This window comes from Canis lupus, chromosome 11 (genome assembly GCF_003254725.2).
Source record: "Canis lupus dingo isolate Sandy chromosome 11, ASM325472v2, whole genome shotgun sequence".
Classification (NCBI taxonomy): domain Eukaryota; kingdom Metazoa; phylum Chordata; class Mammalia; order Carnivora; family Canidae; genus Canis; species Canis lupus.
Genome location: NC_064253.1, coordinates 45,103,813 through 45,117,972, shown reverse-complemented (window position 1 = coordinate 45,117,972; position 14,160 = coordinate 45,103,813). Strand labels below are relative to the sequence as shown.

General features: G+C 33.4%; 1 protein-coding gene across 5 annotated transcripts in view; it reads left to right on the top strand.

Moving 5' to 3' along the window:
* The window catches only part of C9orf72 (C9orf72-SMCR8 complex subunit), a 24,127-nt gene extending 9,967 nt beyond the window's left edge, over window positions 1-14,160 (top strand). For all 5 annotated transcript variants that reach the window (XM_025432324.3, XM_025432326.3, XM_035696897.2 and 2 more), the window contains 8 exons: window positions 190-285; window positions 988-1,052; window positions 3,845-3,917; window positions 5,645-5,761; window positions 8,087-8,322; window positions 10,723-10,780; window positions 12,054-12,163; window positions 12,297-14,160. In XM_025432324.3, coding sequence (XP_025288109.3) covers window positions 190-285; window positions 988-1,052; window positions 3,845-3,917; window positions 5,645-5,761; window positions 8,087-8,322; window positions 10,723-10,780; window positions 12,054-12,163; window positions 12,297-12,483 — 942 coding nt within the window. In that variant the 3' untranslated portion in view covers window positions 12,484-14,160. The remainder of the gene's footprint in view (window positions 1-189; window positions 286-987; window positions 1,053-3,844; window positions 3,918-5,644; window positions 5,762-8,086; window positions 8,323-10,722; window positions 10,781-12,053; window positions 12,164-12,296) is intronic.

Here is a 14,160-nt window from a genome sequence, read left to right as displayed (position 1 = left end):
TCACCTTTTTTTTTTTTTTTTTTTTGTAAAAGCAGAAATTCTCTTCAGATTTCTTTTGCTTGCTGGAAACAGATACTAATCAATGTAGGTCTTTCATAAAGCAAAACGGTGTAACTTGAACTTTCAAAAAGAGCAGGGCGTTACCTTCATTGTCAGATTTTCTTCACTTCATTTTGCTTTTTTATACAGGGTCAGAGTATTATTCCAATGCTTACTGGTGAAGTAATTCCTGTAATGGAACTGCTTTCATCTATGAAATCACACAGCGTTCCTGAAGAAATAGATGTAAGTTATTACTATATGACTATTATGTATATTAGTAGCATTCTAATTTTAGTAGTATTCATTTTTTTGTCGTGCATACTATTCTCTATTTCATACAAATGAAGTATTAGCCACTTGAGCAAAAACAGAAAATCCTGAGTTTTAGAACCAAACAAAGGCTTCTTTTTTATTTGGTCAATGATAGTTGTGACAGAACTATATTTTATTTAGTTTATTTCACCACTTTTGTATTTCTTAGGAGAATTCTACACCTTATAAAAACAATCAGTATTTAATGCAGTACTTTTTGTAACAAAGCAGTATACCAATCAGCGGTGGTTAACACAAGTTTACTTACATTCACTAATCTAGTTTGCTTAATCATGGTTGGCATTTTGAATCACACCCTCTCCGTGTGCAGAGAAATCTTCAGGAAACTATTGTTTCTTTCTGACTTTGTCATTAAGATTTGTCTTCTGACTGACAGCCCAGAAGAGGAAGTTGTTCTTGTAAAAATCATTGCTTAACCTGCCTGACCAGTTTCCACATTTGTTCTGAAATTTTATGGAAGTGCTAGAGATTGTTTTATTGGGATTCTTGATGCTTAGAAATTAGGGCAATGTGTCATATTGAACCTAAAATTCAGAAAACTTGTGTATTTAAGTGTGTTATTTCAATGCTTATATTATAGCCAGGATAATTTTTTTTTGTGATGCATTTTAGATAGCAGATACAGTTCTCAATGATGATGATATTGGTGACAGCTGTCATGAAGGCTTTCTTCTCAAGTAAGAATTTCATTTCTTTTTGTAAGGGATGGATAGACCAGATAGAAATCTTATGCTCACTATGACACAATTTGGAAGGACAAAAATTAATGAGACTAGCTATCCAAATTATTCTAGGAACAATGTTAAGTATTTAAACTATTACTTAGCTTTGTGTTATTTTTTCATTTATTACATGTCTCTGATCCATTTGATGTTACTCTTTTTAATATGTAAAGAAGCTGGGTTTCCATAGTGCCCAGACAAGAAATCTTGGTCTCTTGTTTGGTTCTGGTTTCTTATTTTACTTCTCATCAAAGTTGAAACTAAGAATTGAAAGGGGTTCTTAAACCCATTTCCAGTGTTGGGGCCTTCACACCAACAATCCTCTAGATACCAAGTGGGTGTCCTACAATTTAATTCAGTTCTGACACACTCTGCCTCGAGAGTGTCAGATTCCATAGGTTAAGGGTTTAGTCCCACAAGACTGCATCCGTCCCTGCCCCCAGACACCAGTCTGACTGACTTGTAACAGATTGGAGGTTCCACCCACCCACTCCTTGGATGTCAGACACCAGTAACAAGTCCAGGTTATTACCTGGACTTCTTACCAATTGGCTATAAATTAGGTTCCTACGACCCCCTCCTTGGGTTCCATTAATATGCTAGAGCAACTCACGGAACTCAAACATTTTATTTACGTGATTACCAGTTAATATAAAGGATAGGCTCTAAGATACTGATGAACATCTAGATGGAAGAGATGCATAAGACAAAGTCTGGGGAAAAGGTGAAGAGCTTCCATACTGTCTCAAAGGATACTACTTTCCCCAGATCTCCAGGTGTTCACTAACTGGGAAGCCTCCAAACCCTTTCCTTTTGGGTTTTCGTGGAGGCTTCATTCCATAGACTTGATTGATTGATTGATTGATTGATTGATTGATTGATTGATTGATTAAATCATTGGCCACTGGTGATAACCTCCAGCCCCTCACCCCTCCCCAGAGGTCAGGGGCGAGGAACTGAAAGTTCTTACCCTTACCATGTGGTTGGCTTCATTGGCAGTCAGCCCCTATCCTTAGATGCTTTCCAGAAGTCACCTCATTAACCTAACAAAAAGCATCTCATTTCCTACACTTAGAAAATTCCAAGGGTTTTGGAAACTGTTAGCCAAGAACTATGGTTGAAGACCAAATATATATTTCTTAAAATCACAATATCACAGAACCTTTACAAATTAACTTACATTGTGGAGGGACTTAAGTTATTTAGGCCTAGAAAAGAAAATTATTCGTATTTTTACTGATCCTTTCCATCTTACAGCAAATTTTAGTATTTAAGAGTGTGGGCTCTAAAACCAGACTTACTGGGTTATTGCTATTTGAACCTGAGCAAGATACCTAAAGTCCCTGTGCCCCCATTTCCTCATCTGTAAAATAGGAATAAAAATAGTACCTACTTCATATGATTTGTTATAAGAATTGAGTAAGATAAGTCATATTAAGCACTTAAAACAGTGCCTGATACATATAAGCACATAATAGCTGACATTTTCTATTTCTTCGAAGGAAAATGTAATAACAGTAAAAACAACCAATATTTATCAGGTGCCTGCAAGTTAGTCCCTATACTAAGTGCTCTCTTTGCATGTATAATCTCATTTTCTACCTTAGTGTTTCTTTACAATTGCAGATTATCATGAAATTTCATTTTTTTTTCAATGAGAAGTGAAAGGATAAGGTATTTGCTTTTTTTTTTTTTTTTTTTTTTTGGTATTTGCTTTTTATGTCCATAGTCTTTTCCTCAGAGAATATCAGAGGTGGGAGTGTTTTTAACTGAGAAGCCTTACATAGCTTGACTCAGAAGCACTTTAGTGCTGATTCGGCTCACTGTCAGCCATTCATCATTATTTTGAATCCCGTTTGACTTTATTTTTTTATTTTTTTTTCCCCAAAACTTTTTTTTTTATCTATTTATTTATTTATTTATTTTTTTAATTTATTTTTTATTGGTGTTAAATTTACTAACATACAGAATAACCCCCAGTGCCCATCACCCATTCACTCCCACCCCCCGCCCTCCTCCCCTTCTACCACCCCTAGTTCGTTTCCCAGAGTTAGCAGTCTTTACGTTCTGTCTCCCTTTCTGATATTTCCCACACATTTCTTCCCCCTTCCCTTATATTCCCTTTCACTATTATTTATATTCCCCAAATGAATGAGAACATATAATGTTTGTCCTTCTCCGACTGGCTTATTTCACTCAGCATAATACCCTCCAGTTCCATCCACGTTGAAGCAAATGGTGGGTATTTGTCATTTCTAATAGCTGAGTAATATTCCATTGTATACATAAACCACATCTTCTTTATCCGTTCATCTTTCGTTGGACACCGAGGCTCCTTCCACAGTTTGGCTATCGTGGCCATTGCTGCTATACACATCGGGGTGCAGGTGTCCTGGCGTTTCATTGCATTTGTATCTTTGGGGTAAATCCCCAACAGTGCAATTGCTGGGTACTGAGGAGTGGAGAGGTTAAGTGATTTATTTAAAGTCCCATTTGACTTTCATTATAAAATAGTAATATTTTACTAACTGGGTTTTAAGTTCAAATGGGAGAATCTCTGTGAAAGGCCTGAGGCGAATGTAAAGTACTAGGAGAGATAAGAGATGGCAAGGCATTGTTCTTACAGCTTTGGCACTCATCATGTAAAATTAGTCTAAATTGTTTGAAGTTCACTTACCCTTTTTTTGTTTTAGTCTGTGACATTGTTTTACAGGCAATGTTTTTCATCTTTTTTGTTCACCTTGCAGTGCCATCAGCTCACACTTGCAAACTTGTGGCTGTTCTGTCGTAGTAGGCAGCAGTGCAGAGAAAGTAAATAAGGTAATTTATTCTAATCCAGTCTAATCTGACTTCTTAACACTCTAATATATCATGGGCTGTAATTTAAAAGTTAGGTTGCAGTCAAGATGATCTAATAGTATAAGGAGGTAATATAATCTGGCCAAATTACTATGACACCCTGGAACAAAAATAAGTTGAAGTAGACTGCTTAAATAGGAAATCATTTATCCATTTCATTTTGATAACTCATAAGTATTACACAGTTACCAATATTGTATAAATGCTTTTGAGAATTTCATAAAATAATTAGATATTTTTCAAAAATTCTTATCTTCTATTCTCTGACATCACTTTTAGTAAACATGAAGATAATAACCATGTACTTTTGATACTGATTCCAAAGAAATGTTATCTGATTATTCATCTTGATTTCTTATGTTGCTTTCCCTCCTGAATCTTTTTTAGGGACCTCTTGCTTTTGAGTGGTCTGTGGATGTTATGTTTTATTTAGTAACATTTGTGACCACTTCCTTCAGTGCTACATGAGTTAACAAAGAATTAGCAAAGTTCTCTTTCCAAGCATCAGGCAAAAAACTAAGGGATTTTGCACTTTTTGTTACTGTTATGTAGAAGGAGATGTTTCACATATCTATCCATTTAAGCAAACCTGATTTTTCTTTTTATGTTTTACACAGAAAATATGTTAGGAATGATTATTTCCTTAACAAATATATTTGTAGTTTTTTTTCTCTAATAAGTTACCCTGTATGCTTGCATAATCCTTAATTTACCAAAATTATATTTTTTGTGTACATCCATTTATGAGAGGTTAGTATACTTCTTACTATATTGGTTTAGCAATTTATTATTACATTTGTTATCTCAAGAAGGTAGGTTTCCATCTCTTCAGATTTCACGGAAGGACTGCCCAGTAGCTTTTTGGAAGGAGAAAGCTCTGTGGTCAGGGCTCTGTGTTTTTAAAACACTTTTTTCATCCCACATCCGCTTCTGGCAAAATCAGTTCTCTTTTATTTTTTTAATATGAAAAAGGTTGCCATTACTCTGTATTGAAAGCTACTTTAATGTAAAAACTCTCTGAATATTGTCTGAATTCCAACATCCTTACATGGCTTTTTACTTTTTCTAACAGAGCTATAGACCAAATCCTGTTAGAATCATAGACTTCTAAGCCCCAGTCAATGGCTTGCTTATTTAAAATCAAATTTGATAGAATTAATTCTCATTCTATTGAAGGATTTGGACACTCCTAACATTCATTATAATGGGATTTCACATGTAGAACTATTCAACAGAAACCATAATTCTGCCTAATATAACTACATTTAGTTTTCTTGTCCAGAACTGTTTTTACTTATTTGAAAAATAGTTGCTGCTGCTGGGTGGGGATACAATCAATAATTATATTAAGTCATTAGTTCTTACTGAAATACGAGTTCTGTAGTCAAATATGTTGGATAAAGTATGCATTTTGTATCATTCACCTGGAAGGTTACAATATGTATTCGAATGCTAAAGGTTTTGAGGTATCATACAGTACATTTCCCAAACTTACTTGATCACAGAATTCCTATTTTAAGCAACAACTGTTATGTCCCATGGACCCCTGGCAGGTGACTAAGGAATACTTTTTTTCAGGATGTACTTTATTCACAATAATGGTTGAAGTTTCTATTCAGATTTCTTTGATAAGCAAACCAGTGGCCTTTTAATTTCCTATTTTAATGCTAAAATATTTTCTTTTATAGATCGTGAGAACATTATGCCTTTTTCTGACTCCAGCAGAGAGAAAATGTTCCAGATTATGTGAAGCCAAATCATCATTTAAATATGAGTCAGGCCTCTTTGTACAAGGCCTACTAAAGGTATAGTTTCCATTTGTCACAAGTGAAAGCAACTTTTAAAAATCATTTTTGGCACTCTTTATAAATACATTTTGAATATTAGCATGTAGTGCATTTCATGTTTATATGCCAAGGAGCTGACCTATACAAAAGTCTGAACATAGAGAGTATGTCTTACAGATTTATAGTTAGTATGAGTGAAACATCACAGAATATCTTTCTGTGTTTTTCTCTTTGGTTTCCTGTAGCTTCCTTGCCTGGCCTCAGGATTATTTGTTTTTTAATATGTGCTTGAGTCAAGTTTGCACATCTAAAACGGGTACTTTTTTTTTTTACTGAAAAGGATTTGAATTTTTGTTAGCATTTTTTGTTTATGTAATGTACTCATTATTGAAAAATAAATTTTAAACTGCTTCCTGTCTTCAGAAAGTATATATAGAATTTGAACAATTCATATATATATTCACATATATGTATTTTTATTTTTATTTTATTTTTTTCATATATGTATTTTTAAATTACATTTTTCTTTACTTGAGCTTGTTCTCTTTTTTCTTTTTTTTCTTTTTTTTTTAATTCCAATATAGTTAACATGCAACATTACTATATTAGTTTCAAGTGTACAATGTAGTGCTCCAACAATTCTGTACATTACTCAAGGCTCATCATAATTAATATGCTCTTTAATCCTCATCCTCACAAATAACCATCAATTTGTTCTCTGTAGTTAAGAGGCTGTTTTTAGGTTTGTCTGGATTTTTTTTGTTGTTCATTTATTTTGTTTCTTAAATTTCACATATGGGTAAAATATGATATTTGTCTTTCTCTGACTAATTGAGTCCACTTTTCAAGGAGTAAAGCAGATAAATATAAGTTAGCAATTATTTTCAATAATTACGGGAAGACAGTAATTTTACTGAATGTGTTGCTGATATTTCAATTATAGTCCAAGGTGTGAGAAAGTATATTTCCTAATAGTTATGTGATTCATAGTGAATGCTTTCTTGGGGATTTACATAATAAAATGAAAGAAAACATACTAAAAATTGTTGTAAATAAAAATTATGTTCAGCTGGGCAACCCCAGTGGCTCAGTGGTTTAGCGCTGCCTTCAGCCTAGGGCCTGATCCTGGAGATCCAGGATCGAGTCCCACATCGGGCTCCCTGCATGGAGCCTGCTTCTCCCTCTGCCTGTGTCTCTGCCTCTCTCTCTCTCTGTGTGTGTGTTTCATGAAGAAATAAAATAAAATCTTTAAAAAAAAATTATGTTCAGCTTTTGCATTTTCAATAGTGTGCATGTTCTGAGCTCAGAATGATATTTAAATACAGAAACTACTTAAGGGAAACACATTTCTATTTTGAATTGCACAAATCTGAAAATTAGAATTTCTTTTTTATCAAAGACATAATAAAGTGCTTAGTATTTTTATTTCCTCAGCACCCTCTCATTTAATTAATTATGTAATTTTATCCCTGAAAGGGACCTATACCAGATGCACAGAGGAAAGCTTGAAACTATAATTTAATGAAAAAAATCTGTTAACAGTTTTCTGTACACATATAAATTGTTAAACCTTTCAGAAAATACTTTGACGTTGCATATCAGGAGCCTTGAAAATGTTCAAAGACTTAATCTTTCTACTTCTAGAAATCCATCCTAGGGAAACAATTATATAAGGAGAGAGATTACTTATAAAGGTGTTTATGACAGCATTGTAAGAGTAAAAAATTGGAAATATCCTCGATATTATATTCGTAACCTATACTACAATGCTTCGTACACAGTAGATACTTCTTACATGGTATTTAACTACCCAATTGACAATACCTGGAAAGAAGTACATTGTTTACTTATAAAAATACATATTCAATGAGATTTAAAAGAACATGTGAATAGTCAATAAGAAAATAAAAAGTTCCCCATAATCTCATAATCCAATGAATAACCTGTTAATATTTGGCATATATCTTTCTTGTCTTTTTATTCTTCTGTGTATATCTTTTACATAGTTCCCTGTCCCCTCTGCATATTTTAACCTCCATTTTCCACAATATCTTATGAACATCTTTCTATATCAACACATAAACTTCAAATTAATTTTTAGTAGGTAAATAAAATTTTTATTTCATCACTTCTCTTTTTGGATACTTCACTTATTTTCTAGCATTTTACTATTAAAACCAGTGCGGTAGTGCACTCATCACTAAAACTTTGCACATGATAATGACTAATTTCTTAGGATAAACTTATAGAGATGGGTTTGTGAAAGCCAGTTTTTCTAATTAAAAAATAAACCTTCATATCTTTTGGCATATAAGACAACAAATTTTCTTTTCATTTTGACAGGATTCAACTGGAAGCTTTGTGCTCCCCTTCCGGCAAGTCATGTATGCTCCCTACCCCACCACACACATAGATGTGGACGTCAATACTGTCAAGCAGATGCCACCATGTCACGAACATATTTATAATCAGCGTAGATACATGAGATCCGAGCTCACAGCATTCTGGAGAGCCACTTCAGAAGAAGACATGGCTCAGGATACTATCATCTGCACAGACGAAAGCTTCACTCCAGATTTGTATGTAATGATATTGTTGTTAAACAGTATTATGAAGTTGTATCTTTTATGAGTAAAAACAAACAAATCTGTGTTTGAAAGGAAGGAAATATTACTAAGAGAATTGTACTTGAAGAAACAATTTGGCTAATCATGCCCTTTTTTTCCTTCAATGTCTACTTTTCTTAATATAACTATGTTTTGCATAGATGGGTTAGATTAGTCCCGTAAAGTAAATATTTAAGTATTTATTTAACAAATGTACATTGAGGTCCTAGGCACAGTAATTGGTGCTAAGGTTGGGCTCTCTATAAAGAGACCCAACCCTTATATTGCTTACAATCTAGTGTATAAGAGTCATTAAAAGGCTTCATAGCTAAACCAAAGAAGTAATTCTAAGTCTTTTTTTCTTAATATATGATAAATTGTTGAAAGTAGACCCAATTAGAGGGGGGAAAATGATAAATCTGAATTTTAAAACCCTAAGAAAACTTAAGTTCTAAATCAGGAGAAGAAATGCCGTATACTATTATGGTTCTCTTTAATCAATTTAAAGTGCCTGGCACATATAATGTGCTCAATAAATGTTAACTGTGATAATCCATGTTTGAGTGTATAAAGCAGCAGTAAAATTGGAGCAAGCAACCCTGCCCTATATTTCTAAGAAACATTTTGAACTGAGATAGCAGACATGTGGAGCAATAAGAGTCACACAGAAAATGTTGAATAAAAAAAGAACAGCATGTCCAAGGTATCCCTAGCTGCATGTATCTCTTAGTACAGAAAGATGGCATCACTGGGACCCATCTTTTTCCAGCTATCAACTGTTTTTGTGGATTCCTTAGAAAGTTTAAAGGGAATTGGTTTAGAAAATGAATTGGTCAAAATCAGAATTCCAAGTGACCAAGTTTTCAAGTATTGGTAATTGTGGTACATGTAGGAATTCTCAAAATTAATCTGTGCTTTCAAGCATTTTCCTCTTTCCTGAAGTGTTTAGTATTTTCTTTCTATTTTTGGTTACTTCAGAGCTCTTTTTTGGGAAATTTAGTGAACTTTAGAATGAATATACCGCCTAGTAATTTTATTCTTATTTTTTGAGAGGAGGTATTTGTATTCTTTTAACATTTCTTGCTCATTTTAGCTAGTTATGTTTAATTGCTTCATTGGTTTGACAGACTTTGATCAGCTATAACAAGTCTTATCTTACTGGTGTTAAAAAAAAATAACATCATGAGTTTTTAAAATTTGTTCACAACTCTTAAGTAAATTTTCTGAACATGAAATTGTCCAAAAGAAATATTTTCTACCATTAGAGTGTATATTAACTTTTATATATTACAGATATAGTTTACTTTTTAGTTTTCTTTAAGCAATATTATTTATTTTTAAGATACTTTTAACTTTTAAAAATAATTTCACTCACTGCCACTTTGTGGAAAATGAGTCACTGGAAATAATACTTATTTTTAACACTGCTTCATCTGATTCACCTATGATTGAGATACTCAGTGAAACATATATTTTCAGAACACTAGATTTAATAGTCTTATTCTCTCTCCACAGCCAGAAAAGGGGTGCTGCCAGCCAGTAATCATGCCGTGATAACTTTTTTTTCTTTCCAAGTTTCTTTCTTTTGTAATTTGGTACACCCGTTTCCTAAAGTAGGAAATTTTAGGTACTTCCCTATTTCTCTCTGCACACACCCCTCTTTGTCTTTCTTGTCAGTTCAGTGATGATCCCTACTATTTTCACTGAAAAATTGCTTACTTTATGGCTTCTTAGAGTTACATTAGCTTGAGTATACATTCTGTCTTCTTAGTCTGATCATTGCCAAGGTAGGTAATACTTTTCTAAGTAGTAGGTTCGTGTTACTTGCTTAGTGATAGGTTTGTTGATGCAGCTCAGTGGTCAAGGTGTTCTTTAATCCCACTTGAACGTTTCATAGCATTTACTCTTTCACCTTTTTCTTTCTGGACAGCTTATTACAAGTTACTATAACATAAAGTTAACCTTTCATTTTGTTTTAGGTTTTTGTGGTTGTAGTATGTGTTTATTTTTCTTGCTGGTTTTTTTTTTTTTTTTTTTTTTTTGAGAAGGCAGGAATTGATGATCATGTTTATTAATTCCCTAAGGCTCTCAGCATTTTTTTTATAAGGCGAGGGTACAAAAATAGATTGATAAGGAGTTAAATGCCCTTCTTGGGACTACTTACATCCTTAAGAAAAAAATAATTACATAGTGGCTTGACAAACTACTAATATACAGAGTTAAAATGAATATAGTTTTTTATCTCCAAATATATATATATATTTTATAAATATGTTTATACATAATATTCCATTTCTAAGAATTTAATTTATTGGCTGGAGTGAGAGATTTTGGAAGGTAGCCATTTCAACATTTGGACTATTTTCTTCATAGGAATATTTTTCAAGATGTCTTACACAGAGACACTCTAGTAAAAGCCTTCCTGGATCAGGTAAATGTTAAGCCTAAGATTGTCAAAATGAATGTTATGGTATGTTGTCTTTTTTAATGTATACTACATTGCCTGTGCTATATATGTAATATCATAGAATTAAGTCGTTATTTTTTTTAAGTCATTATCTTTTTGTAATGTTTCAGGTCTTTCTAAAATGTCTACATGGTATTTCTTTTGATTGTTAATGGGCGTTAGCCTGTATATTAACAATGAAAGATGCAATATGTCCCAGTTCAAATAATAAATGTTTTAATTCCAACCACAAACCTATAACTCAAGGTGTTGTCTTTTGGGGAAGGGAGAATATTTTTTTATTTGCCTTAATTGAGCCAAAATGTCTTTAAAACTTGTATACTTCTAAAATAATAACATCTTTATTGTCTCATTCTTCTGAAAAATACCTGATTAGTTAACATTTGAGGAAAACTATAGATTATATGGGACTTATTTCTTAATATAACAGAGCTTTGTCATAGTATCATTTTGGGAATCAGGCCAGGAAACAGTGTCATAGGGATAGCTTTGAAATTATGAGGTCCATACAGGTCTATGTGGTCTGTGACATAGTGCATAGTTCAAGGGTAATTAATAATCATGCAACTAATTCGATATTTCTCAAGCTGAATAAAATCATTCTACCACTACCCATGTATCCTCACCCCTCAACAGTAGAGAGAGAAGAATATCTCAAAACAATAGTCTGTAAGCATGGCTCGACTTCTGAGAGCTTCAATTTTGTTTGGAGATGTGGGCAGGAAAAGTTAAGTAATATAAGTGGAAGTAAATTACATCATGATTCCTTTTTTCTTCTTAAGATTTTTATTTATTTATTTGAGAGAGGGCACACACATAAGCCAGAGGAGGGGCAAAGGGAAAAGCAGACTCCCCCTTGAGCAGGGAGCCCGACATGCAGCTGGATTCTAGGACCCTGGGATCATGACCTGAGCTAACTGACAACTGCTTACCTGACTGACTGAGCCACCCAGGAGCCCCTACATCATGATTCTTAACAATAAAGTAAATAGGGATGTATTCTGTGGCACAATGCAAAAGTTGAGTTCATTTTCAAAGATAAAATAGAAGACTTCAGAAAAGCATGATTGCCTCTAGACTCAGTACTTCTGGTCTGTTAGGCGCATCAGTGGCAATGGTTATGGAGAACTGCTCTAAAGTGTGTTACCTTTCAGACATTGTCAACACAGTGATAGAAACATGCTGTATAAGAAGAATTGGAGCGAATTATTTATTAAAATGCTTCATTTTCCTGTAGGTCTTTCATTTGAAACCTGGTTTATCTCTCAGGAGTACTTTCCTTGCACAGTTTCTACTCGTCCTTCACAGAAAAGCCTTGACCCTAATAAAATATATAGAAGATGATACGTAAGTAACACCATATGAAATAAAAAAAAACCTTTGTGCATTATTAATGTTTTGTTTTGTTCCTTTGGGACATTGTCTATATTTTTATATGTATTTGTATATAAAAGTTTTTTTTTTTCTTCATTATTTATAGGCAAAAAGGGAAAAAGCCCTTTAAATCTCTACGGAACCTGAAGATAGACCTTGATTTAACAGCAGAGGGCGACCTTAACATAATAATGGCTCTAGCTGAGAAAATTAAACCAGGCCTACACTCCTTTATCTTCGGAAGACCTTTCTATACTAGTGTACAGGAACGAGATGTTCTAATGACTTTTTAAATGTGTAACTTGTCAAGCATATTTCATCACAATCATGATTGCTGCCAAAGTAGCTTGGCAGTGTGGGAAACATCATTCCTGCAGGTCGTGTCCTAGTCTACTTGGCAATGCAGTTAAAATTAGTTACACTACAGTTGTCACCAGTCTGTAGGAGGACGTCAGGTGCATTGTTACAATGGGTGCATCTTTCCTAGATATGCTGTCTTGGGATACAAACTTAGGTTTACAATTATAGTAAATGTTACTGCTACCTTTTAAAGATATAATAATGGAATATAAACTTGACCACAACTACTGTTTCTTGAAACTTACAATTCATGGTTTACATGTATCAAAGTGAAATCTTAGTTAGTTTTCACTGGTATAATACTAGCTGACTTTTCATCTCTTGATATTCCTTGGTATGTAAGATTACTGTAATACTTTTATATAATCACCTGAAAATTAGAGCATTTGAATCATTTCAGTTCCACAAAAGGAAGTTGGCTTGAACATAGGTTAAATTTTAGAAAGAATATATTGATCAAGCAGATGTTTAATTCAAATTAATTATTAGATCCTACTTTATAGATTTGATAGTCCTTAGAGTTTAATCTGTGTAAAAACATCACGCAGCATGTGTAGTCCTGATTATGGTGAAACCACAGTTGGGTGTGTTTGTGTGTGTGTTTGTGTGTTGAACTATGTCAAAGAAAATAGAGGAAATTGGGTTTTATGTTTTAATAGTTATTGCCAACTATTTAAATTACTTTTTATTATTTTTGAGCCAAATTGAAATGTATACCTCCTGTGCCTTTTTTTTTTTTTCTTGAAAAATATAATGACTTGGAAGAAGTTCAGATTACACTAGTCAGTCATTTTTATCTTGTTTTCCTCTTGTAGGGTCTCACCCTGATTTGGCAATTGTGACTCCAAGATTACAAAATGCAATAGAAAATATACTAACTAGTAAGATCTTTTCTCAAGAACAGAGAATAGTAGCTAGTCCTTTTCCTTCTTATGTTTCTGCCCATAATTTTGAAGTTGTTGGCAGGTCTCTTTCCTGAATCTTGTGAGGAAAGCAGGAGAAACTTGACTGATGTGCTATTTTACTAGGTGCTACTTTGGCAGAACTAAGTGATCAATTTCTTTTGTTTCCTTAATGTGTTTGGACCATTTTGCTAGCTGTAAGATGACTGATAAATGTAAGTCTGTGCTAGAATGGTTTTGACATAATAGTATACACAAGCATAAAAATATTCTTATTTAAAACTGTGGAAGTTACAAAAAAGGGAAAAATATTTATAAGAAAGGGATAAAAGTGATAGAGCCACTCTGCTCTTGCTCACCAAATTAAACCAAAACAAACATGTTCTTTTCTGAAGGTCCTAATTGCCTTTCACATCACTGATCAGAAAGGTATAGAATCTTGATTTATAGACATAAATGAAACCGGATGACTGGTGCTCCGTGGCTCAGTCATCAATTTACAATACCACCTTCTTGTACCCCTTACTCAGTGCTTTCTATGTGAGGTTATTAAAGAGTGCTGACCGATTATTTTCTTTTGCTGGTTTATTGTACTGTTATATAGAATGCAAGTTGTACAGTGAAATAAGTTATTAAAGCATGTGTAAATATTGTTGTATATCTTTTCTCCTATATGGAGAATTTTGAATAAAATAGCCTTAAAATGTT